The 26,499-nt window shown below is 44.3% G+C and overlaps 1 protein-coding gene across 15 annotated transcripts in view; it reads right to left on the reverse strand.

The window, feature by feature from the left end:
* Positions 1–26,499, reverse strand: part of ATP6V0A1 (ATPase H+ transporting V0 subunit a1) — a 53,700-nt gene that overhangs the window by 6,075 nt on the left and 21,126 nt on the right. For 4 of the 15 annotated variants that reach the window (XM_005597377.4, XM_014740148.3, XM_014740138.3 and 1 more), the window contains 14 exons: positions 25,083–25,165; positions 24,389–24,482; positions 21,185–21,397; positions 18,827–18,977; positions 17,796–17,935; positions 17,294–17,451; positions 16,751–16,841; positions 14,071–14,189; positions 13,305–13,521; positions 12,814–12,921; positions 8,100–8,207; positions 7,141–7,158; positions 2,315–2,432; positions 1,831–2,002 (listed from right to left, as the gene is read on the reverse strand). In XM_005597377.4, the coding sequence (XP_005597434.1) occupies positions 1,831–2,002; positions 2,315–2,432; positions 7,141–7,158; positions 8,100–8,207; positions 12,814–12,921; positions 13,305–13,521; positions 14,071–14,189; positions 16,751–16,841; positions 17,294–17,451; positions 17,796–17,935; positions 18,827–18,977; positions 21,185–21,397; positions 24,389–24,482; positions 25,083–25,165 (1,790 nt within the window). Of the gene's footprint in view, positions 1–1,830; positions 2,003–2,314; positions 2,433–7,140; positions 7,159–8,086; positions 8,260–12,813; positions 12,922–13,304; positions 13,522–14,070; positions 14,190–16,750; positions 16,842–17,293; positions 17,452–17,795; positions 17,936–18,826; positions 18,978–21,184; positions 21,398–24,388; positions 24,483–25,082; positions 25,166–26,499 lie in introns of those variants that run through there. The other 11 variants (XM_003362552.5, XM_070226153.1, XM_070226155.1 and 8 more) reach the window with 4 other exon arrangements.

A 26,499-nucleotide genomic window follows, 5' to 3' on the forward strand; every position in this document is an offset into this window, starting at 1 on the left:
GAAGGAAGCCAAGAGGATAAGAAAAAGTGAGTCACCAGGGGCTGGCAACGGAGACGTTCCCTCACACGGAGTGGTGGAGGAAGTGTGTTGGGGAGAGAGGAGGCTGATAAGCCTGATAAGCCGAGAACGGGGGTAGCGTGCCAGCAGTCTGAGCCACAGAGCGCTCCTAACCTCCAGGCTCCAAGTAAACAACAGCTGGGTGGGGAGGAGCAGCAGGCAAGGTGGAGGGAAGCCAGGCCAGAGAGAGCGTCGTGTCCTGACGCAGCAGGCGCTCTTCTAAAGGAGCTTTTGAGGGAAGAGCAAGCCCAAGCCACGTCTCGCCCTGACATGCCTCATTCTTCCCGTCTGTAATTCAGAACAAACAGCAGAATCTTTGAGGAGGCTCGGCTGTAACTGGGCCAGGAGAAAAATCAAAGATAAGGGAAGTGGGGAAGAGGTGTCTCGGGTTCAGATTTTGGATTTTCATCAGGTTTGGAGAAGTGATGGAAAGAGACATTCAAAGCCCTCTTCTGACCTTGAGATTAACCACAGATCATCTCATCTAGGGGTTCCAAAGGTAGGGTCGGTGAGTTTCTGACCCCTCAACTGGTAAAACTGTGTGTGCACACATTGCAGGCGGCAGTGTTTCTCTGGGGAAGAAGGTCCAGAGCTTCCAGAGCTACTGGGGTTGAGACCCAAAAAGAGAAAGTCATAATGTAAAGGGGAAATGGAGACTTGAAGAGGTAGGGTTTGAGAGAGGGTAGCCAGAGAAAGTACAGGATGCTCAGTTTTTAGCATAAGTATGTCCCATGCACATTTGGGAAATAATTAAACTAAAAAAAAAATTATTGATTGTTCATCTCCAATTTAAATTTAACTGGGAGTCTTATAATTTTATTTGCCAAAATCTAGCAATCCTACTTTGAGGTCACAGAGTCAGCCCAGCGCAGACCTCAGCTCTCCCACTCCTTGGGACCGAGTTATCTCTCTCCATGCAGAGCCATTAACAGCCACAAACAATGTTAAAGAAAACAAGTCCAAAACCGACCCTTCTGGAAGAAGCTGCTCCAGTATACCGAGCTTCATACTATGGGACCAGGTTTTTTCGTTGTTTTTTTTTTTTTTTTGAGGAAGATTAGTCCTGAGCTAACTGCTGCCAATCCTCCTCTTTTTGCTGAGGAAGACTGGCCCTGAGCTAACATCCATGCACATCTTCCTTTATTTTATATGTGGGACGCCTACCACAGCATGGTTTGCCAAGCGGTGCCACGTCCACACCCGGGATCTGAACCAGCAATCCCCGGGCCGCCAAAGCAGAATGTGCGAACTTAACCGTTGCGCGACCGGGCCGGGCCCACACTATGGGACCAGGAATCCCCCTACCCACATGGAGCTGCCAAGAGTCCTACCCAAAGACACTGGCAATGACAGAACAAGGGGGATAAAACTGGGGTACACTGTGCTCTAGCACTTTCCTGGACTTAGAATCTATTCCAGAGCTGCTTTCATTGCTCTGAAGACAGGAGAAAATTACATGCCACAGCAAAACAACCTCAACAAACCAAATAATAAAACCTCAGGAGATCTTTTAAGCCATAATCAAGAGCACTGAAGAATGTTAAAGGCAGGGAGAGGGACTTTGACAACACCCACCAGAGAATTCTCCCAGAGGCTCTGAAAAGTGAGCTGTGCTTTTCTGTGGACATTTCCTGATGCTCACTACTAAGACAGATCCTTGGGTGTAACGATGTGAAAGCAGACACTTTCTAGTGTCTCTGGATTCTGTATAAGAGTAAAGCCACCCTCAGTGCAGCTAAGGACATGTCCCCACCCCCTGGCCCCTCGCCTCACCAGTGTAACCGCAGTGCGTGCAGGAAGGCCGAGAGACCCTCCATGATCAGAAGGATGGCCACAGTCAGGGTGGCAAAGGCGGCGAAGATGAAGAACAGTGCCAAACCTCCCGCCAAGCTCTTCACGCTGAGGCCGATGTGGATCACCATGGTCCAAAGCACCTCAGACAGCTCTGGGGAACGGGGAGAGACATGACATCCAGTTCAGTTTTGCAAGAGGTACTGGGGGCCCTGCATTTTGCTCTGGCATCCCTCACCTCCAGTATTCCTTGTGCCCTGGCTTCCCACGACCTCAGCGGGACCACCAGGCATAGTTAACCTAGCAAAAGTGCTCATACTCCCATGCGGACATCATTCTCCCTGGATTCAGGAGTCTGGATAATTCCAGAACCTTTATGTAATTTCCATTCTATTTAAGCCCCTTACCCAGGAGAGCGCCCAGAGAAGGGGAAGACCAGCTTTCAATCTGAGAGAAACACACTCACGTGCATGAGCGAGGCTGAGGGCCCAGAGCCGCAGGTAGGAGGCAGTGTTGGAGATGCAGCCCAGGCAGTACTCGATGGTGTGGATGGCCTGGTGGACCATGGTGTCCCCAAAGTCAAACTGTTATGGGAGGAAACCAGAGGGAAGACATAAGGCCAGGAGGGGAATATGCAGGAGTGTGAGCTCTGGCCACTTGGCACTTAGGGCCTTGGAATGAGTGCTGATGCTAACGGCTACATGGGCCAGGAGCCCCCAGTGTTGAAGTCAGGCAGTGATTTTTACTATGCCATACCCAGAAATCCTGCGTGGCTTAGCCCCCAACTGGGACATCCCCATTCCTCTCAATACACTACATTTTAATGAACTAAATCTTAATGAGATTCTTCTCAACACGTTTGTTTTTTCTCCCTGCAAGGCTGTGAGCTTAAGAGCGGAGTGTATGCCAAGTTAAGAGCACTCAGAGAAAATGACTATCTGGACCTGTAACTCTAAGGAGCTGCTGCTGGACCCGCTCTGGCTGCCTGCTACCTTAAGGTGCCTGAGAGAAGTGCCCTGAGGAAGCCACGAGGCAGGAAGGGCTCTCCCTGCGCTGCGCTTCAGGAGACAAGCTATTAACCACCGGGAACTACCTGGAGAAGGCGACGCCTCACAGCCACTCCACTTACTATTTTCACAACCTGCTGGGAGCAAGATAACCTGCTTTTTCTTTTGTGACTTGTGAAAAGATTACACAGGGAAATTTGGGCAAAAGTTCTACAAATTCCTACTTAAACAGTTGATTAAGACCAAACAGAACATCTATTGGTTTCTGTTTTCCTCACACTCCTTTTCTCCCAGTTTTCCTTTCAACATCATAATTTATTTCCAGAATAAAGGGGTAGGGTTGGAACAAGCTGTCAGGAGTTCGCTCTTAGGACTGCTCCCAGCAGCTGGGGAGGAATACAGGCGTGCTGGAGAAGCACCAGGTATGTTCCTCGGCCTCACTCTCCTGGTGAGCAATCAACAGCCACTGAAGAACAGAAGGCGCTTCCCTTCCCGGGCCTCTCCCAACACAGCCAGACCAGAACCTCAGGAGCAGAGGCCAATGGGCCTCCCCAGCCTGCCCTGCCCTCAGGTCAGAGTCTATTTTCCACCAGTTTCTTTGGAGACTCACATGACTCCACGCCCAAAGGATACCAGAGCTGCCCTGGGAAATCGCCTGAGGGCAGGACGAGAGAAGGGGCTGGCTAGAAAAGGGCTAACAGCTGAGGCCTCACAGGTGCAGCCAGTGGGGAGAGGGGCCAGCACCAACACACCATCTTTGGGTGACAGCCTCATTTTCCCTCACCTCTGACTATCTACACTCAGTATTTCTGGGTTCTTCTTCTGGACTAGGCTCTTCAAGCCTCCTGGTTACCCTGAAAATGAGGGTAATCCTAGTTACCGCAATCCCAGCAATGCTGTTAAGAGCTCTTTTCCCCACTGCCGGTGTTGCCCCAAAGCCCATGCTCAGAGGAAGGAAAGGTCCCCGGCTCCAAGGACTGCAGGTCTTTACTCCTAAGGGCTCTACGGAAGCAGCGACTGCTGGGCTCCCTGAGAACCAGCCCTTCTCGGCATTTTTATTCCCCCTTAGAGTTTCTCCCATAAAAAAAAAAAAAAGGAGAAAGGGGAGGAAGCTTCCCTTTCAGGCATTACCCTTGCTTTCTCCTCTCCTTTACTCCTAACTTCCTGCTTTGTAACCTTGGGCAAGTTTTCTTATCTATAATGGGGGAAGGTAAAGGTAGGGCGAGAATTAGAGAAACCCCGCCAAGCACTGAGAAGGGGTGTGTCACTGCCCCAACATGAGTCAGCTATGACTGACCCTGAATCGTTGCAGACTCCCTGTCTACACTCTACTCACTTGCTCACCGCCTATCCACTCCTCACCAACTGAGCCCAGGATTCTACCCTCTCTGCTCCATAAACCGGCCCTTCCTGGCACACTCACCCGTACCTCCCTGTCAAGAGGCCTAACAGACGTTCTGTGTCCTGACTGAGCCTCTGCAGTGTCTGTCACCATGGCCTTTTCCTTCCTCCTCCCTCTTGAGACACCTCGCCTTGCCTTTCCTCCTACCAGTCTGGATGTTCCTGAGTCTCCATCTCGGTTCTTCCTTAAATACTGGCGTTTCAGCTGCAGCCCTTACACTTCTCCTGTAGCACTGCCACTCAGGCCTTCAACAGCCACCCCTAAGAGTGACTCCCAGATGGTCACCTCCACGTCCGCACTGCTCGCTTCTGACTAGCTGTGCTGCATCTCCTCCTGGTGCACCACAGGTGCTTCAAACTCAACACTACCCAAACTAAACTAATTAATTGCTCTCCTCTGACCCCACCGAGATCTGCTTCTACTCCATGTCCCATGTCTAACAGAGTGTCACTGCTAGTGCCCCACGCACCCAAGCTGCAAGCCAATCTTGACTCTTCACTCACTCTGGCTGCCTACACTCGTTAAGGCCCTGGGACCTTTTACTCCCTTAATCTCACATTGGTCCCTTCCTTTCCAACGCCCCCTGCAAATGCCTTACTTCACTTCAGGCCTCCCAATTCCTTCCTGACTCAAATCAGACTAGCTGGTCTCCATGCCTCCAGACTGTGCCCCCTCTCCAACCCAACATACCCAGTAACAGGCCACTAGGGCATTTCAGCAATGCACACGTGCTGTGTCACCTCCAGCTTCACCACCCTCTGATGGCTCCTTGTTACCCGAACACTGTGCTGCGGCCGGATTCTGCCAACATTCTCACCTCTCACCCGTCCCCCAACTCCTGACTCTGAGCTCCAGCCATGCTGAATATTTGCTTATTCCCAAAAGGGAGTGGGCCCGCAGGTCTCTTTGTCTTTATGATACCTGCACACACTGATAGGTCTGCATCCCCTCCCTCCCTCCACAGAGACTCCTCTTGACCAGACTAAGCTCAGCAATAACCCCTTAGGGAATCCTTTCCTGCTCTCCTCTTCCCCACCCCGACCCCAGTGTTTGTCAGCTGCCCTCTTTCTTCACTCCCACAGCATCCTGGGCACACCCTGATCACAGCATCTGTCACCCAGACTGTCTCCTCAACTTGTCTGGGAGTTCCTTGAAGGCAAGGACTATGTTTTTCTTCTCTCAGTTTCTGCAGTACTAAACAGAGTGCTTGGCACATAGAGGTTGAATGAACGGATGGGTGGAATGAATGAATTGGATGGGTTGGATAACACACCTGGCGAGATGACACAGTAAGAAGAGGTGCCATTGAGCCTTGCTGAATGGTTACAGCCTTCAAAGACTTCCCAGACATTCAACTGGCCTGGCCCTGGTTTGCACCTGGACTGATGCCCCTCCAACCTGCCCCAGGGAGAGGGACTGCTGCTTCCCCCAAGCAGGAGCAATGGCCTGCAAGGGGCAAACAGGTTTTCACAGCCAAGCAAAATAGGAAAGTTCTAGAAAAGTAGGCTGGATTAAAAAATAAAAATCTGTTTTCTTTGAAATCTTTAGATAATGTGACAGTTATCTAAATTTGGCTGTAGAGAACTAGAATGTGTATGTGCCTGATAAAGATAAAATGTTATGATTACTTAGGAAGCTATGGGAAGCTGAACCCCCAAGGGAGCTGGGGGGCCAGAGATTGGGAAGTCCATCTTGTTTGGATGTCCAGCTCCACGGGGCCACAGCTACAAATAAGGGCCACTCTGACAATGACCACGGCATTGGGTGCTCAACTAGGAAGACACTTGGAAAGAGCTGTATTGTCAGAGGTGGTGTTACTGGGAGAGGGCTGGGATCTTCAATAACATGAAACACAGTCCCACTCAGCCCTTCCAGGCAGCTCTGCCACCGACTGTGCACAGATGAGCGGTCCAGAGGAACATAGAAGCTCCTGGATGCCAGTAAAGGAGCCTCTCCAGCTTTCAGGAAGACTGAGCACTGTCTGTTTTTACACAGAACAGCAAAGATTTCCCTATTCCCACCCCACTGTCCCCTTAGAGAGGACCAGGAGAGTTAGGAAAAGGAAGTGTTCATGAGTCTAGGTATTTTAGAGAGTTTTGGGGGAAGATGCAAACAGTGCAGCAAGGCCTTTTGAAAACCCAATTCAAGGCTTGTGTGTTGCTAAATGAATTACTGCTGAGTTGGAAGGCCTTCTACTCCAGATGTGGCTCAATATTTAGCCAACTTTCTTTCTATTCTCTCTGTGTGGCTGGTATAATATGAACTCCTTTCGCGCAGATGGATTATTTTTTCTGAGACGCATCTGAGAGGCAAAGCCTTCTTTTGAAAGCTGTCTACCTCCCCGCTGGGTCACATGGAGATAGAGCTGACCCCAAGCAAGGGCCCAGCAATTCTCACTTCAAGCATCATTAAGCTGATGAGGACAGCAGGAAGAGGTCGGCTGCATCTCAGACAGGGAGGAAGGGTGAGCTTTACTCATAAGCACTCAGAGGAGCAGGGAGGAAAGAGCTACTCCCAGTGGCAGAGCGACCATACATAACATCACAGGAGAGGAAGGCGGAGGCCAATGGGATTGAACCCCCAAGGGGAGTCACATCAAGAATGCCAATGCAGACATTACTTGTAGCTCCTTTCAAAGCCATTCTCAGAGGTATTAGACCAGCAAAGTCAATGAAACAAAGACAGAGGTGATCAACATGAGATGCAGTTAATGGAGATGAGATTTTTCAGAACACGGGTTCACAAACTGGTTAGAAACGGCCAGTGAGATGCAGGATGTGCAGGTGTCATGTCCCCAGGATGCGGCAGGGTCAGGAGAGTGATCACAAGGATGGGAAGAGAAGCCCCAGATAAACATGAAGGCAAAGCCAGCTTGTTTCTTACCACTTCGTCCTCGGAAGGCTTGAAAACACAAATTTACACTTAGTGGGAAGTCACGTCACACACAAGGTCACAAGTCATGAGCACAAGGCTACTGATTGCTTCCTGAGGAGGACTGTTAATGGTAAATGGGTCTAACGTGTTGGAGGCAGGCCTCCTCAGCATACATGGAAAGCAAATCAGTAGGATTTACAGCCTTAAGATATATATTTTTAAAAGGCACTCCAACCCTCGTAATTTCTTTTTAAAAAGTCATACACATAGTAGAGGTGGTCAGTCAGACTGAAAAGTCTAGTCACTTGGGTCCTCAACTCCTATTTGCTTTAAAAAGAATATAATAAATAGATGAGATTCAAAAGTTCAGTCCAGAGGCGCTGTGGCATGAGTGGTCAGGCGAGGAGACTGGGTTTTAAACAAATGAGCTTGGAGGGGGCGGTTTAAGGAAAAGTCTACCTTGGCCTTACTACTTTTCACTCTCCCTGGAAAAAGCAGGCAAGTAACATTTTTAAAAGGCTCAAATAAAATATCTGCAACAGGAGCACATCAGTGGGACAGGACTTCAAAGTACCAGTGATTACAGTTCCAGGTGGAACATTCCTAGAAGGGGCAAGGGATGACGAAGCTGCCCTAAGTGGGCTGTGTTTCTAAAATAAGAGCTGGAAGCTGGGACCGACTCTGCTCGGTCCCGAGGAGAGCGGTTAGTAACAGATCTGCGCACAGAGGACTGCAGGCAACTCGGAACTCGAGAAGTCGGACAACAGAACAAAACTGCAGCAGACTACGCAGGTAGCACCTGGAGTTTAGAGCAGGGGCCCAATGTGATGCCCGAGGTCTGGAAGGCAGGCTGATCTTTAGTATTCATATTTTCATTTTTCGAGAAGACTAGAGTGAGGCAACTTAGGTACATAAGAGTAGGCTGACCCAAGGTGGAAGGAGAGGAAGCCCACACCACTGGATCTTACCTCTTCTGCGTCCTCTGAATGGGTGGAGAGCTGGTCATGCTGAATAATCTCAGCATCCTCCTCTGTCGGTCCGTTGCCCACCCTGATCCCACCAAAGTTGAGAGTTCCCTACACAGATGAACAGAAAGAGTCGAATTTGCCTGGGCTTTAATGTGACATTCTGTGAAGTGGGGAAGGGTGATGGTTAGTACATACAAACCTCAGAAAAGCATGTATTCTAACAACAAAAACAAAACCCAGTGATGGAACAGCTAAGTAAAAACAAACCACTGTTCCCACCCCACCCACCACCACCCCAGGCCCAACCTACATTCCCCACCTCATCCTGACCGAGGAAATACGCAGCTCTGCCTGCTGCACCGAGACACGCCCACCTCGCCTTGGTCAACGCCACCTGAGACTCCCGCGTGAATGAAATGCTTAACACGAGCAGACTCATAACAAATGTAGCTTTATCTGTAAAGCCTTCAATGGCCCCAATTTTCCTGAAACTAAAGACTAGACTTTCTAAGAGGGAGCAGAGCCAAATGGCACGGTGATCGTAACCTGGTCTGACAAGCTTTCAACAGGAGCCTAGAGTTCCAACCACCGCTCCCAGAAATGGACCACGAACATAGGACCTCCTAAGTCAGGGAAGGAAAAAACATTCAATGTACATTAGTTTGTGGCTACAAAATACTGAGTTTAAAAAAAAAAGGAGGCTCCTTTCGTTCAACGGAGGATCCGGAGTATTAAAACAACTCTTTTACAGGCACGTGGCAGATGCTGACTGGTGTTTGCTCCTTCTCACTTCCCAGGCATAGTTTTCAGCAGGGTCTCCAGAACCAGAATGTGTAAATCAACCTGATTTGGAAAAGCTTTGGTTGATAGAGGCAAAAGGACCCTTTGGGTATAAAAACCAGGCAGAACTACATTAAGTCTCACAGATACCAATTAGCACTAACCTGCCACAGAGTGAAAAGGAGCTAAAGAAACAGCCCTTAGAGCCACTTCCTATACTTTCTGTCCAAGGACCAAACAAGGCAAGAGCTTGAAGACTGCTCTCCCGCCAGTGGCCTTCTGGGCAGCAGCACAAACAACATGCGGCAGGCCTGGCCAACTGCCCTGAGGTCCCCAGTCACAGCTTCACATTCTGGTGATCACCTTTTACCACAACACACAGCTCACTAACCATCAGGCCTCGGGGTTTAGGCAAATTCCCTCTTCTTCTAGCAGTGGTTCTCACATGCTGGTCAGAGAACCAGTTGCATCAGAATCACCTTGAAAGCTGCATTTCATTAAATAGAAATTCTCAAATACTACCCCAGAAATTGGAAATTTAGTAGGTCAGGCCTAGGAGATCTGTATTTAAGAAAATATTTCCCCAAGTACAAACTGTATATTCATTTTGATTGTCTATCAAAATAAAAAATGCATGCACCCTTTGAGACTCAGCAATCCTACTGCTGGGAATGTCTATGCTTGTGAAATTTTATCAAGATACACGGACAAGGATGTCCCTGCATTGTTATTAGTTATAGCAAAGAAGTGGGAACAACCAACACAGCCACCAACAAGAGAATGGGTACATCATTTTAGCACATCCAACAGAACTTTCTGTGGAATGCTAGGCAACTATAAAAGAATGAGGATCACTATGAAACAATCTCCAAAATATACTGAATTTTTAAAAACCTAGTAAATCAAGGGGCAGAAGAGTGCTACAGTTTAAAACACAATTCCTAATGTGTTTTAAATATATATACATAAATACACATATACATATTTACATCAATAGATGACAGATATGTTGATAAATGCAGAAAATTTGGAGGCAAAATTTCCCATCTGATAACAATACTCTTGTGGAGGAGAAGGGTGCTGGAGACAGGGAGGCCTCACTTTCAGTACTATTTGCATTCTCTAACCAACTGCATCTATTGCTTTAATTTTATTTTTTAATGTCTGTAGGGGATGTCTGAGTCATGAAATTCTGGGCCATCTTTATTTCTTCTTCCATTTATCTGTTTTGTTCTAATACCCTAAGAAACAAATTTAAAGTCCACCAGGTGATTCTGATGTGTAGTCAGACTTGGGAACCACTAAAGCCCTGGCACCTCCAGGTCATGCAAATATCACACCTGACAACCTTCTAAAGGTAGACCAAAAGTGTAACAAAGGCACTGTTGATAGGAGAGGACTCCAACGTATCCTGGGATAGGTTACAGGGTAGAGAAGGCAGGCTTCAGGCTTCAAGACTCCTAAAGCAGAAGGCCATTTCTGAAGCTTTCCCCAAAGAGTAGATAAAGTGAGATGCAGACAGGTTACGCCTCCCAACCAGACACTAACAAGTGTCCCTTCAGACACAGGGAATGAGAATTACAGGAAGAGGGATGAGACACACACATCAGCAGAAAAAAGAAAAGAAAAAATCAAACTGTTGATACACCACTTACAGACAACCAAGAGGACACAGAATAGAACAAAGACACATGAGTTTTCATATCCTCAGCCCTTAGGGTCGAGAATCCAGGGCCCTTGTCGTAGAATGATCATCCTCAAGCCTTCAGGCTGCTCTCTAGAAACAGATGTTTGGCCAGTTGGCTAAGACCCTAGAATGTGCAGGTTTCCAGACTGGGGACTTTTAACTTGGATAGTATTATAAAAGAGGATGCCAGATTTAAAAGCATCAAGATTGACATACCAGAAGCACATCTTAAATATATTAAGATTTGCAGAAAGAAGAGCACATGGAAAGAATGTCAATAAATGGATAGTATGTGTTTTAACGGTTTTTCTTTTTAATTTCTCATAGGAAAGGAGAGGGTAATTCCCTACTTGCAAACAATTTTAAGTGACAACATTAAAATATCTTCTGACCCAAAATATCAGCCCTTTTAGACTAATTCTAGAAGGATGGTTATAGCAGTTTTCTAAGTTTAAAATGATCAGAAACACCTAATGAAGGAAACGATTATCCATCTAAACATTTCATTTTCTTTTAAAGGAGTATGATGCTATTAGAACACAACAGTACATGAGTAACCACTATTGGTGAGATTTAAAAAATCTCATAGATTCATGACCTAGAATAGATTGGACTAATTCAATATTGGCACATTATAAGACTTTGGTTAAGAGATGTTTTTAAGGACAAATATTGAAATGCTTAACATTCAAAGTGCTGTCACTGAATCATGAGTTAGTATTAGAAGAAGGAAAGAGCCAAACAAAGATGACTTTGGTTATTACACCAGATGTAGGGTACACACAAGACACAGGCCAGCGTGGAGGTCTCAATGGAACAGCTAAGGACATGAGGGCTTCTGAGTCTCTCACAAAAAAGTAGACATGAATAAGCTTCCACTGGAAAGAGAGTAAGTCACAGCTAAAACGGACCAAATGTCCAAGCATCGCTCTGGAGCAGAACTTTAAAGTACAGGGAAATCAATTCAAGAGTCACAGAGATGTTCTTGCTCCATGCTGAAAAATCATCCAATACATGGTCACAAAATACAGACAGGAAAGTGGATGACTCCAAGAGCTGCCATCTTGGATTAAGATGATGGGACTCGGAGAGGGGACAACAGCCACTCTGCTTCCATAGACATGAATGTCCTCACATATTTGAATAGAGACTTAGCAGACCAATTGTAAAGATGGAATCAGAATCTATTCATAAGAGGTGGAAATCTCTTCTGTCATCATCTCAGTGAGTAAGAAGGACATACTTCCCAAGAGAGCACACATGTCCCATGGTCTCAATATAGTTAAAAAAAAATTCTGCTGCACTGTTTCCACCTCTTTAAACAACATATGATGGTTTGTGGGTTTAATTCACTCACTGTTGCAGCCGCTGCTGCTTCTAGTCCCTGTTGGCTCGGGGTTGGGCTGACTGGGGCCTCCACAGGTTGCCCTGCCTGATAGTGAATGGAAGAAAAGAGAACAGGAGAAAGAAACAAAAGAGGGAGAGAGTGAAGGGGAGACGAATGGAGGGTACATGGAAGGATGACGATGGTCAGAAAAGGGAGAAGGAGGGTCTTGTAACTCAGCTGCTCTCCAATAGGAATTATAGTCTAACAGCTGTATGACAGTCATGCAACAGGATCTTTTGGGTTTTACCAGGCAGTGTAATAAGTAAGCATTACTGCATAGCAGAAAGGAACATTTGGCAACTTAGGGGTGTGTGTGTATGTGTATGCGTGTACGTGTAGATTTCATATGCACTCATACACCAAGTAAGCACAAGTATGTATGTTGCTTTCTAAAAAGAAAAAAAATCAATATGCTTTAAACCAAATCTTTTTCCCGGATGTTTTGGTTGGTGAAAGTATCATGGTCTCATTTTAAAAGAAAATGTCTCAGCGTCAGCCCTGTGGTTGCCCAGGCAAACCACATGAGTGGGTTCACCCACCTGCGGCTCTCGCAGCCTCGCTTAATTGATGCTGCAGCTAGACAGGCCCAGACCTGGATCTTGCTGAGCACAGCATGACCAGGAAAGGTAAAAACTTGTGACTTGTTCTCTCTACCCCAGCTACTCAAAGCTGAATCCAGGAGTCCAATCACCACATACATATTCTTTTGATTTCAGCAGGTCCACTGCTCATGCTGGGATATGACACAAATGCATTTTAAGAGCATATAGATTTATGTACAATTCATTATATCCAATGAGGAACTGCCTTAATCTTTAAAAAAAAAATCTGGTAACTTTCAGCAACAAAAACACACTCACCAAATGCTTCCTCCTCAAGTACTGATGGCGAAGGACCAGTGGTTTAAACAGTAGCATCCAAGGTACACACAGTAGTGCAACCACTACCAAGAAACACTGAATTCCTTCCTGCAAAGTAAGAAGGACAAGGCACATCACATTAACCAAACATGTAGTTTCTAACTCTAGCACAAATTTCCCCCAAAACAGTATTTTCTTACTGATCTATGAATAGCACTAGCCAGTTTCTCAGAATAATTAGCAGATGTTGTGCCAAAGCTGAGGAATTGTCAGCTTTGGATAAGAGTTATAAATTCTACCCTTTCTGGATACAAAAATTATAGCACACCCTCCTAAATAAGGAGGATGGGCTGAATCTAGATCTGGATATACAGACTGAAAACCAAATACTACAGAAAGGGATTTTTCAAGGCTTTTTTAGGGTCACAGAAACATCTGGCTCCATGACCTAGGATAACCACCTAAGACAGTCCACCTCTGGGTTGACGCACCTGTCCAGAATACAGCATCGAATTACCAGAGTCTGAATAGGAAAAGAGGAACATGTTTATGAAATGGATCAGAAGGCTTGGCGCTTTCTTTGACGTATGAGCATCATAGGCTGTCCACTTGTAAAAAATAAGGATAACCAAGTAGCCAAACAAAGAGGTCATGAAGATGATTTCAGGAATAAATCCAAAGTAGATATTGAGAGGCTTCTTGAAATAGCTAAAAAGGAAGAGAGAAAAAAGTGTTAAAGGAGCACAGACCCAGGGGCACCCCTACACCAAGTGAAGCACTCACTAGATTGTCTACCTAATGCTCCCTCGATTCTCTTTATCACTCTAAGGAGCAATGGCCAGAAGCCCTGGAGGCAACAGAGACAAGCAGGATTCACTATGACTTCCCAACTTTAGGACTTCAAACAGCTCCAGGACCACCCCCACCATTCTCCCATGAGAAGAGAATAGGAAGTCTAGTACATTCTGAGACCACAGTTCATAATTTTATGTGAGTTACACATCAAGGAAAAAAATAACCCACTCATTCTGATGAAAATTATACTTTTTTTTTAAAGATCTTAATTATAATTGTAAATTGTAAAGCGATTAATATTAATTAAACCTCATTTAAGAACATGAGATTTTTATAAAAGCACTTCTTTAATGCAGAACGGGGTTCTGAGTTATTAATCCCTCCCCCAAAGATGTTATGATTTTTTTAGGCAAAAGCATTATCTAAACTATGCATTCGTATGACAGAAACAGAGCAACTCACATATGGTTGAAGAGGCTCAGGCTGACTCCAAACATCATGTGGATGATACCTAGGATAACGGACATCTTCATCTTAAAGGAGTTGAGGAAGGTCAGTTTATTGGTAGCAATGTTCCAAATCTGTCACAACCCAAGAAAACAAAAAGGTATTACAAAGAGTTCTCAAAAGGAAAAATACTCACCTATTCTAAAAACTAGCTTTTTTTAAAAATTATGGAACATTATAAACATATACTTAAGAGAAGAGTATTTAAAAAGCTCATGGAGCTATCACCCAGCTTCAACAATTACTATTAACCCACAACTCACGGTCAATCTTGTTTCATCATACCCCCAACCCACTCCCCACCTCCAAATGATTTTCAAGCAAAATCCAGATATCCTATCATTTTACCTGTAAATATTTCATTTTACCTGTAAAGATCTCTAAAAGGTAAGGCCTCATTTTTAAAACATGACCACAATACAGTTATCATACCCCAAAGAATTAATGATTCTTTAATATCATGAAAGATTCGAATTTCCCTGATTGTCTACAAATTTTTCTTTGTGATTCATTTTTTCAAAGTCGGGCCCAGATAAGGCCTGTGCTCTGTGAGTGCTGATGCAGCTCTTCAGTCTCTGATCTACAGGTTCTCCCTCCAGCTCTCCTCTTACAGATGTTCTCAGAGCCTGTGTTTTGCCAGTTGTATCCCTGTGCTGTTGTTGTTCCATTTAAACATTAATTGCCTTAAGCTTTGTCACCTAAGGCCTGTACGCCTGTAATATTTTCATGATAGTTCTTCTGCCTCCACTTGGCCATCAGATTATGTTTCTGAAATCTTAACTGATGCAGTCATTTGCCTGTGCCAAAACTGCCCGTGAACCCCCAGTGTCATCTCTGTGCTAAGGTGCAAACTCGGTAGCCTGATAAGCCAGCTCTTCCACCATCGAGCCCAGCATCTTTTTTCCTGAACTGGCCTCTTCATGAAGAGCTCACCCTCAGAGACCCCTAATCCGAAAACCTGTGACTGGTTCTCTCTCCTGCCCCAGTCACACCTGAAATTCAGTTCTACAACTCCAACTGCCTGATGGGCATGACATCCCACAGGCACTTCAAACTCAACATTTACCCTGTAAGCATCAAATGGGATGTCTGCAAAAAAAACCTCTGTAACTACAGAACACTATATAAATGTGCAGTAATATTATTATTATTAGACTCCAAAATACTCGAGGGTAGGAGCTATGTCTTAAAATTGTGTGTTTCCCCCAGCAGGCACTATGCCTTACAGACAATAGGGATTCAATGAACATTTGTTAAAGGCACATGCGAAATGTTATTAAACCTTTCTAAGCCCCAGTTTTCTTATCTGTATAATAGGGACAGCAGTAGCTATCTGATAAAATTGTTGGAGGATAAATCAGATACGCTGAGGGCTCAGTACAGTGCCTGGCCCATAGTAAGCATTTCAATAACATTAGCTTCTACAATAATTAAAATAATTAACTTTGTACTTCCCTACCTCTATGGTTTTGCATACACTATTCCTCACCTCTAACAATCTGAATTTTTTTTTTTCCTGAGGGAGATTTGCCCTGAGCTATCATCTCTTCCCAATTTTCCTCTTTTTGCTTGAGGAAGATTCACCTTCAGCTAACATCTATGCCAATCTTCCTCTATTTTGTATGTGGGTTGCTGCCATAGCCTGGTCGCTGACAAGTGGTGTAGGTCCATGGCTAGGAACTGAACCTGGGCCACCACAGCCAAGTGCACTGAACTTAAACCACTACGCACGCAACAGGGCTGGCCTTGAAATTTTTTTGTTTGAAGAACTTTTTTTCCCCTAAGATTGGCACCTTAGCTAACAACTGTTGCCAATCTTCTTTTTTTTTTTCTGCTTTTTCTCCCCAAATCCCCCCAGTACAGAGTTGTATATTGTAGTTGTTGTCCTTCTAGTTGTGGCATGTGGGACGCCACCTCAGCATGGCCTGACGAGCAGTGCTGTGTCCACGCTCAGGATCCGAACCAGCAAAACACTGGGTGCTGAAGCAGAGCATGCAAACTTAACCACTCGGCCTCAGGGCCGGCCCCCCTGAAAATTTTTTTAAAGGCCAGAGTAATTGCCATTTTTTACAAGAAACCTTAATCTTTCCAGCCCCATAATGATCCACTTTTCCTCTGGAATTTTGCAATCCTTACTGTCTAATGCTTATTCTTAAATTCCCCTCCCCACCTTTTAAAGCATACATACAAAAGATTTGATCACACTTTATTTGCCTAAGTATTTGAAAAAAAATTAAACTCTGGGATAAGTCTTTATAAGTACATAAAGATAAGAATGAAAATCTAAAACCCATAGGAAAGAGCTATTTCTGCTTTGTTAAAACATCTGCTAAAAATAAAAACCAAACTAAGTTAAATAGAAATAAATTATAAAGGGAAAGAGTCTTAAAAATGAGTCTTCCCAGAGTCAATATTATTAGCTCCCTCAGAAATAAGGAGTGCAGGGAAAATGATTTGGCTTCCAAGGCACTTGGGTCTCTTATGACTGTGAAGTAGTCTGGACAGATGTACTAAGGTTTCCCAAAAATATGTTAACTAAAAACCAAACAACTATTCACCTACACTTTAACTCTCTCACTTCAGAGTTACAGCTTAAAAATTTGGTGTTAGATATATAGAAAAGAAGTGCTCTTACTGGATCGATGCCAAAAGGGTATGGTCCACCAAAAACTCCAGGGACAGCTGGGTTCAGCTGGAGAACAGGGTTCCCCCGAAGTGTCTCCTCCCTACCATGTTAGGAGAAAAGTTGCATTTATTTTTTTTCAAGAGAGGGAAATTTCTAGGGTCCAGAAACTGATGCCAAAAGGAACTACTACAGCTATCTTGTCTCTTCAATAAAAGAAAAGGGACTGGCATCTGAGAATGAGAAGGGATTGGAGATAACAAAAAAGAAAAATTAAACACACATATGCAACCAAGTAGGGAATTTGGGGAATCTGCTTTTAATTTACAAAAAGAATCAACGTGCCTAATTTATAGTCTCAGTTCCTTGATACTGCGGAACAAAACATACAGAACTTCCCAGGCTGGAGTATAAATAAGAGGGGATACTACATTCTTCTAAAACAGAGACACTGTCAACCCCTTCCTAAAGAAGTGTTGCTTTACCTCTTGTCCATAAAATCAGAGCTTAACATGAAAGTACTAAGCTTTGACTTATACCTTCTTTGCAACTTACGTCCAATTATATAGAGTGAACATCGGCCGCACACTCCAGGATGACCCGAAGACATTAAGAGACTTGGAAAAGCAATCATTGTAGATCAGGCCAGTGTAGATAGAGAACACACCCATCAACAGAATTATGTATCGGCCACTGAACACAGTGCTAAACATCTGGGAGCCAGAAGAAAGAAGTCAATGACATGAACTCACTACAGCCCACATTGTGACAATGTTATTTAGAATACAGCAGACCCTTTCTCTCATAATTTATCCTATCCTGGGTCAGAGAGCTTGAAGTAAAGACCAAAATACAACTTTAACAAGAAATTCACTTTCACAGCGTGTGGCCTCTTTAGTTTTAAAATGAACATAACTTCACTACTCTCTAAATAGTTTCTATACCTTCTCTATAGATTCATGGATAAAAGACTTCCAGATCATAATTTTCATAATGAATGCTTGAGAAATTATAAAGTTTCAGTCCATAACTTATTCAGATGTAACTTAAACATTACCTCATTCTCATTCTTTTGGGAGAGGATCCGGCTCTCCCTTAACACCATCCATACAGCAAAAAGAGTCATCAAAATGCCATGGCCAAAGTCCCCAAACATCACAGCAAACAGGAAAGGGAAAGTGATGATGGTGTACGGAGCTATAAAAAAAAACAAAGAAAGAAAAAGACAAGGTACAGAAAACTGCAGCAACTCCCCACAGATCACATTCCCCTCCATACTCTAAGATCAATATAAGGTGACTATTCCCAAGCTGGTGTTCAGACGGACTCCCCGAGAAAATCTTCCACTGCAGGATCTGCATACCCCCACGAATCAGCTCTGATGGCATTTGAGCTACTGCTGGCATTTCAAACAAAGAACACAGGAAATGAAAGTCCTGTCTCGAGCCTTGGCAACAGCGTGGTTGGTTCTTCCTCTTTTCTAACCCCCAGGACACTGCTCTGGGGCAGGCCAGCTTTCTTCTCCTGTGCAGCAACCAGCTGAATAAAGCTACTGGTTAAGTGGGAGAAAGCCCAGAACCAAGAGCAAAGCAGGTCCCCCAGGAGGCCCAACTGAAAATGAATTCCCAGACTCTTGATTTAATGATTAACTCTCCAAACAGAGGAAAAATCTGCCTTGTGCCTAAAACAGTCAACAACTGCTATATTTTCTCTGTACAAACTGGAACAGGGAAGCCACCTTAAAATATCAGATATCTTGGAAAAAACTTTCTGCTTAAAGCAGTTCCTGCAAACAGCGTGCTAGAGAAGGCCAAGTGTTTCCTAGCAGTGAGGGTGCACAGAAGAATCCAATGCACTGAGGTCACTCCTATAAAATTCCTATAAATCCTCCTCTTACAGGAGTGCCACTCAAAGAGAAATCTCAACTCTCCATGTCCAAACAGGCACCTCTTACAGGGACTACACTGGAGCTGAGGTCTTCACAACATCTTTAATTTTAATCCAGTTGTTCAATAGGATTTAAAGTAAGGCATTAAAAGAAACAACAAACAACAAAACCTCTAGAGGGAAAGATTCAAGCTTTTGCACCTGGATTTATCTCTCGGTAAGTTCCAATTCCATAAGCATCTACTATGTTCTGAAAGCCATAAGTGAACTTGTTCGTTTTGTTATAGGTTGGGGGAGTCTGGTTTGTCTGCATCCTGTTCAAAATGGAGGGCACGGTGGAGCCACTGTGTTCCTGGGAAACATTAAGCACATATATCAAAATTAGTTTATCCTCCTAACTGTGGCGGTCGTTACACAAGTGTATATATTTATCAAAACTCATCAAACTGTACACATAAAATACGTGTGTTTCATTTTATGTAAATTATATCTTAGTCTTTCCCAGTCTTTAGGGAAACTCCAACTAGGTACAAAATTTACAATGAAAGATTTAAATGCAGTCTTAGGAAGAATTTCCTTACTATGAAAAAAATTTGATTCTAAAATGTTTAACCAAAGAAAACGTGGTACTTCCTTTTCGGAAGACATCCTTACTTGCTGTTCTATAAATATCCTTGTTCACTCTTTCTCTTATGGGAGAAGCGAAGCTATTCTCTGACTCTGCTCCTTCGCCACCTACACTTAACTCCCTAATCTTCTGCAGTCTAGCTGAGCACGCTTATTGAAAGGGGTTGGCTCATCACCAGATCCAAAGGTCTGTTCTCCTATATACAAGCCCCAACACTGGAAATCTTCCTCTTCTTTGGTGAAAATCTGTCTTCCTTAGGAGTTCCCCTCCTGCTCACTAACCACTCCTTTTCTGGCTCTTCCTCCTCTGCCTATAACACTGTAGGGCTCCCAAGGTTCTATCTTTAGCCTCCTTATTTTCTCTCTTGGAGGTCTCACTCCCTCCCACTCTCATGAACCCCCCTTCTTTCATTTTGCCCTTTCTATTGAGAACCCATCCCATTATCTTCTTGATAATACCATGTGGATTTCTTTTCTTTTCTTTTCTTTTTTTCCTGAGGAAGATTAGCCCTGAGCTAACTACTGCCAATCCTCCTCTTTTTCCTGAGGAAGACTGGCCCTGAGCTAACATCTGTGCCCATCTTCCTCTACTTTATACGTGGGACACCTACCACAGCATGGCTTTTTGCCAAGCGGTGCCATGTCCACACCCAGGATCCAAACCAGCAAACCCTGGGCCGCCAAGAAGCGGAAAGTGCAAACTTCATCACTGTGCCACCGGGCCGGCCCCTACCATGTGAATTTCAATCCATCCCTTCAATGTGATTGAACCAAACTTACCATCTTTCCCCTCTCAATAAGTTTCTCTTGCTTAACTTTCACTTCCATTAATGGAACCATTATTCTACCAGCACCTCAGCTTTGATGCCTCAGAAACATTTTAAATTTTTCTCCTTGTATTTCTCCTGCAGGTTGCTAGAAACCAGGTATACCTATTGATACTTCCTTCAGAATATCTCACAAATTCATCACTATTTTTTCCCCATTGTCAGGTCTTACCCTAGGGTCCTTATCGCTTACTACTCTACGTTTACAATAACCTCCTAAGTGAACCCCCACCTATCGACACTCTAATCCCCAACCCAACCTAGACACTATCAATGGATGACCCCTCCAAAACTCCGCTTTGATCATGTCCTTTCACTGCTAAGTAACTTCAACGCCTCTCTACCTCCTCTAGAATAAAATTTAGACTTCTAACCTGGTACTTAAAAACCCTTCATAGTTAGCTTCCAATCTACCTGATCCAGGTTTACCTCCTACTCTTTCGGCTCACCCATTAAAATTCCTGTTCCTGCCCAAACATGCACAGTTGCCCTGTACTTCCTGCCTTTGTCCATATTGCTTTCTTCTTGTCATTGCCAATGGACATTTTACTCGTTCTTCAAAGCCCTAATTAAACGTCACCTTCTTCTTGAAGCTTTTTCTGATCATCTTAGTTGGAAAAGCTAGCACCCTCCCTCCACACACATACACCACTCTTAGCAAAGACTGTCTTGTAACTGCATGTCCGCCTCTCCAAGTAAATCGTAGGACACTTGAAGGCATATTTTTTTACATCTCTGTACCTCATGGTGCCTAGATCAGTGCCCTGCACAGAGCAGCTCTAACTATTGAACAGGACTGCTAGTGTTACATTACAAAAGTAGTCTAAGGGACAGAGAGTGGATCAGGAAACTGATGTTCTGGTTGTGAGCTACCCTGAAGATTTACGGGTATATGATGATGAAGTCATTTAAACTTTTTTTAACTGCAGTTTCCGTATCTGGAAAAGAAGGATATAAGAAATGTAATGTCAGGATACAAGATGAGTACAAGATGAGCATATTTCTGAAAGTAAAAATGCCATACAAATGTAACTGGTTAATGTTACTGTTGATGGGAACTTCTCTTCTTGGCCATACGCTGCACTGCTGGCTGTGGGGGACTCACCGTGCCCCTTCTGAGTGCAAACTGGATGGAGTCGAGGTCAGTGACGGGGCACCAGACCTCCGCAATCAGACACTTCTGGGTTACATCTATATTGCAGAGGTTCAGAGTATGATAGATGGCCTTCATCTTCCGTACTTTGATGAACCAGACACGGATGTTCTTAGCAGCTGCCTGCAGAACCCTCTGGCGGTGATCTTCTGTTTGATTCAGAACCTTTTGGGAGATAAAGAACAAGGGAGGAATCCTTCTAACATTAGTCTTAGATCTCAGGACATGAATGGCAAAGAGGCACGTCTTTCTGAAAAGGGTCACCAGTGATCTGTTTTCTGTTTTTTAATTCCTCTGGCTAGAATGGGCTTTTTCTTTTTCTCTTTTTTTTTTTTTTTCCAAATTACAAGAAATTAGAGTTCTAGCTATTAACATTCATCTTCATTTAGCTTCAAGGTGAAGAGAAACCTGAGAACACGGTTTTTAGCTTTTCTCTCTATATTTATTATCACCAAATCCATGGCACAACAATGTAGGTCATTGGCTTTTACTTGGATCATTAAAGAGTGATGACTTTCCACATGGAGCCTGTAACTCAGACTTGAAGAAGTCAGCCCAGAACTGACCGGCCCAGGAACTGACAAAGTAATAAATCCATACGTAAGAACAGAAGCTGCAGAATCCCCTGACCATTAGCCAGCATCAGAGACCGGTGGGAAAGAGGCAGTGCTGAACACCATCGTCTGCCGATAGGAAGAAAGACTCCGTGCCCGGGAACAGGAGAGAGGAGACACTGCGGGGTCAGGAGGACCCATGGGCTCTAGAGGAGATGTAGACTGCCACATAGACTGTCATCACGGAGCGGACAGGGCTTTCTCTTTCTGTCAGGTTTCTTAAGTGGAAAAAGTTTCAGTGCTGACCCTTTGGAAAGCAGTACAGATTTCCTGCAGAGGAACCACACTGCCAAGACTAGAGTGGGAGGAAAGGGCAGGGACATTTTACATTCTACTGCCTTATTTATCGTTAAATATTAAAGATTTCAATAGCAGGAGAGGGGCTAAGCCAAAACTGGGCAAGCAACCCACCAATCACACTTCTGCATGAGAATCTATCTTAAATCTCCACATTTCTTTGAAGAGGAAAAAGCTATGTGCTAACCATTTTAGCTTAAGTCTTCATCACAGCTGGCTCTTCAAGTCAGTACAGAAAAAAAGCAGCAGCTACTCCCTGAAAAACTGTCTTGGGCAGTAGAAGGTGACTTCCATAGCGGGAAAAAAATGCCACGGCCTGCTATGGAAACTCTTGTATCACTTGAGAATAAAGGAACAAAGCTACTTTCTCTCCTTCTGGCTGACAATTTTACAATTACTATTAAAACTTCTGGAAAGATGCTAAATAAACTTGCAAGCAACATTCTATTTGCTTGTCTCTTTCCCTGTCTCCCAGCACCACATCTTACTCCTTGGTATTCAATTCCTTTTTAAAGTTTCAGTGCACACAGCTAGGTGTTTCAAAAGTCAAAGTCTGGTCATTTATAACGACGACTGCATATGCTCTTTAAAATCTACCCATAGCCTGGGAAGGGATAAGAAAGCCCTAGAAGCCAGAATGTACTAACATGGCCTATCACCCACCAGCAGTTCTAAAAATCTCTCTTCCCTTGGTTAAACAGATAAATGTATCTAAGGGAGTTGGCAATAGGTCAAGCCGGTGGGTCACATACAATAGACGTTCGAGGGAAAGATGAGAAAGGGAGTTGAAATGGGAGTTACAACCTATCTCTGACAATTCTGCCACTCCTGGAAAGAACTGCCTTTGGGATTGAATATGTTTATTTTTGTTTCAAGGGGGCAATCATCACATTCTTTCAACAGGGATCAAAGCTCCAACTGGCCACCCTTTTCCTTCCATGTACACATATATCATGATTCCCTCCTTAGAACCCTGTGACAACCATGGTGCGTGCACGCCACACACACTGCGATCTGGTAAAAATCGCACGAAATCTCTTCTTGGGTACGAGAGTTACACCAGGGCTCTTTGGCTAACCTGTGTGGTTAAGATCCAAGGTGACCAGAAGAATACACACCAAGCTGTTAGGAGTGGCTGCCTCTGGAGGGGGAGAGTCTGTGTGAGGGGGCAGAATTGACTTTATATGTACTTCTGTATTACTTGATTTTTTTTTTGAACTAATCATATTTTTTTAAATTATAAAGTACATCTCAGGCGCCAGGCCTGTGGCTGAGTGGTTAAGTTCGTGCGCTCCATTTCAGCGGCCCAGGGTTTCACCAGTTTGGATCCTGGGCGTGGACATGGCACAGCTCATCAGGCCATGCTGAGGCGGCGTCCCACATGCCACAACCAGAGGCACTCGCAATTAGAATATACAGCTATGTACTGGGGGGCTTTGGGGAGAAGAAGAAGAAGATTGGCAACAGATGTTAGCTCAGGTGACAATCTTTAAAAAAAAAGAAGGAAAAAAGAATATCTCAGATTCACCAGGAGGGGAATTGTATACTCTCAACAACGATTTCAGAGGCATAGAATTTCTGTCTCATTTGAGGATGATTAATGCTTTTTTTTTTTGCTGAGAATGCTTTGCCCTGAGCTAACATCTGGTGCCAATCTTCCTCTTTCTGTACGTGAGCCACCACCAGATCATGGCCACTGACAGATGAGTGGTCTAGGTCTGCACCCAGGAACCGAACCCAGGCCACTGAAACAGAACACACTGAACTTAACCACTAGGCTACCAGGGCTGGCCCTGATTAATGCCTTTTTTTTTTTGAGGAAGATTAGCCCTGAGCTAACATCTACTGCCAAGCCTTCTTTCTGCTGAGGAAGACCAGCCCTGAGCCAACATCCGTGCCCATCCTCCTCCACTCCATACGTGGGACGCCTACCACAGCATGGCTTGCCAAGTGGTGCCATGTCCGCACCCGGAATCTGAACCAGTGAACCCCAGGCCACCGAAGTGGAGCGTGCGCACCCAACCACTGCACAACCAGGCCAGCCCTGATTAATGCTATTTTTAACAGTCATTCCCTGAAACTTTTCCCCAGCTCCCAGATAGACATATTACCTACGGATATTTCTTTTCTTGGTACCCTGGGCTGCTACAGGTGCCTAATAGACTAACTGATAGTGTTTCAAGGAAGGGGAACAGTCTTCTGTTGTAGCATTTCACAACAACAAATTCCCTCCAGCCCTCTGTACCATTTGGAGATCGTCAATCCTGGTATTAACTCCAGAAGCCATTTCCTTCCTCTCCTGTGGCGTCTCAGGACAGGGATACAGTGAGGCTCGGAACCTGGAACGTACAGACACAGCCTGAGAAACACTGAAATTTCTTAACCTATGCCATTTAAATAATCTCATAAAGTAATCCTAATTTACTAGAAGAACCAAAACAGGATTAGTTCAGACTGATGCACTAATCAATAATCATTATTTATGGGAAGTGGCCTACAGACAGAACAGCAAAATCTGAACTATGCTGACATTCTCTGAAACTACTGAATTCCCTTAGATTAAAAAAAAAAGCCAGTATTACAAGTTATATCATAAATTATTGGAGACAAATGGCACGGAAAAAAGATCTTATGGGCAGAATTTCAGCAAAGCTTAAGAGAACAGTGCCTATGGCACACTGCTGGGTGTGCAGACCCACTGTCCCAGAACAACATAGCATTTATAAACCATGAGTCCTAATTACTTTTTTCCAAGGAAAGGAAACTGTGGTTTTGATGGTACTTTTAAAAAATGAACTTAGGCTATTTCTAATTGTTTAAAATAGCTCTAACATTATTAAAAGATCTATTCACTGTGTCCAGGTAGAAGAAAAGGGTTTGTGTTTCACTATTCTGTTAGGTACGTGGCTGTGCCCTCGGGGCAGGCACGCTTCTCTTACCCTTCACAGATTTTCTTGACTCTGTTTTTCAGCTGATCGCCTTGGAAGAAAATGATGAACACAGATTTGTGCACGTAGTCACCCTAGGCCCCAAACCAAAAACCGAGAGTTCAGGCTTCTAATGTGGAAAAAACTTGTTTTTTTTTTTCCTTTGTTTTTGAGGACAATTAGCCCTGAGCTAACATCTGCTGCCAATCCTCTTCTTTTTGCTGAGGAAGACTGGCCCTGAGCTAACATCGGTGCCCATCTTCCTCCACTTTATATGTGGGACGCCTGCCATAGCACGGCTTGCCAAGCAGTGTCATGTCTGCACCCGGGATCTGAACCGGCGAACCCCGGGCCGCAGAGAAGTGGAATGTTCGAACTTAACCACTGCGCCACTGGGCCAGCCCCCGAAAACTTCTTAAATAACTTAACTTTCTTGGTGATACACAAACAACAGAAATCCTTTAAGGATATGGCAACCCTGTACTTTAACCACTCTCCTCAAACCATTTCTTAAGCTCCACTACAACATTTGCCCTGTGATCTCTAATTCACAAAAATCTTCCTGCATTTGTTTTTAAACTCAATGAGGAGCTTGAGATGGATGCTAAGATGATTCTCCTCTTAGCACAACTTGGCCCTATTTACCAATTCAACATCAAATCTTATGTTGCCTGAATGACAAAAGTATAGAGGACAGAAAGGAGAAGGAAGCCATTCCTGCCTGTCGCATGCTTAGAAATTCCCAGATAAAGGGGACTGAATAACTACAAGGAACTGAGTAGCTGGGAAGAATGCTGACGCAGAATCATGATTCACGCTAATTTAGACTTTAGGCGACAGGAGGAAGGCAATTTCGAATACCAAGTTTACACCTGAAGTCTGGTGCAAGGACTAGATGGAAAGATCAGAAAAATAAGCTACACTGGGTGTTAATCAGGATTGTCTCTAGTTGCCTTATTTTCTCATACTACTATAGAGCATTTATAATAAGATGTCACAAACAAACTTTAAAGGGATATAAGGGATAAAGAATAAAGAAAATAAGGCTGAAGAGTCTTAAATTCCTAAATTGTCTAGGAATAAACTAGAGCACATTCTTTGGGCAGCTGTTCTGCTGTAGCTCTCAAGACTCCCTCTTTCCTTGATTTGTTGATAAAATAATGTTTCTGTTGCCCAGAAACCCGGCTGAATATTCCTGAGAACAGTTTCACATGAGGTGTGACTGCAGACTGCAATGTCTCTACACCCAAGGACAGCTTTCAGTAAGGCTGAAAAAGTGCTCCTCCGGTGAGGGGGCTCACTGTAACCCAAGTGTTTCCACACTCCTGCTCAGGACTGAGAATAAAAACCATACAGACACATCATTTTTAGCTGCATGACCCACCCATTCTGAGAAGTCTCACAATTATATCTTCCTTCTTAGGTAGAG

Source organism: Equus caballus, chromosome 11, assembly GCF_041296265.1.
Source record: "Equus caballus isolate H_3958 breed thoroughbred chromosome 11, TB-T2T, whole genome shotgun sequence".
In the NCBI taxonomy this organism is placed as follows: Eukaryota; Metazoa; Chordata; class Mammalia; order Perissodactyla; family Equidae; genus Equus; species Equus caballus.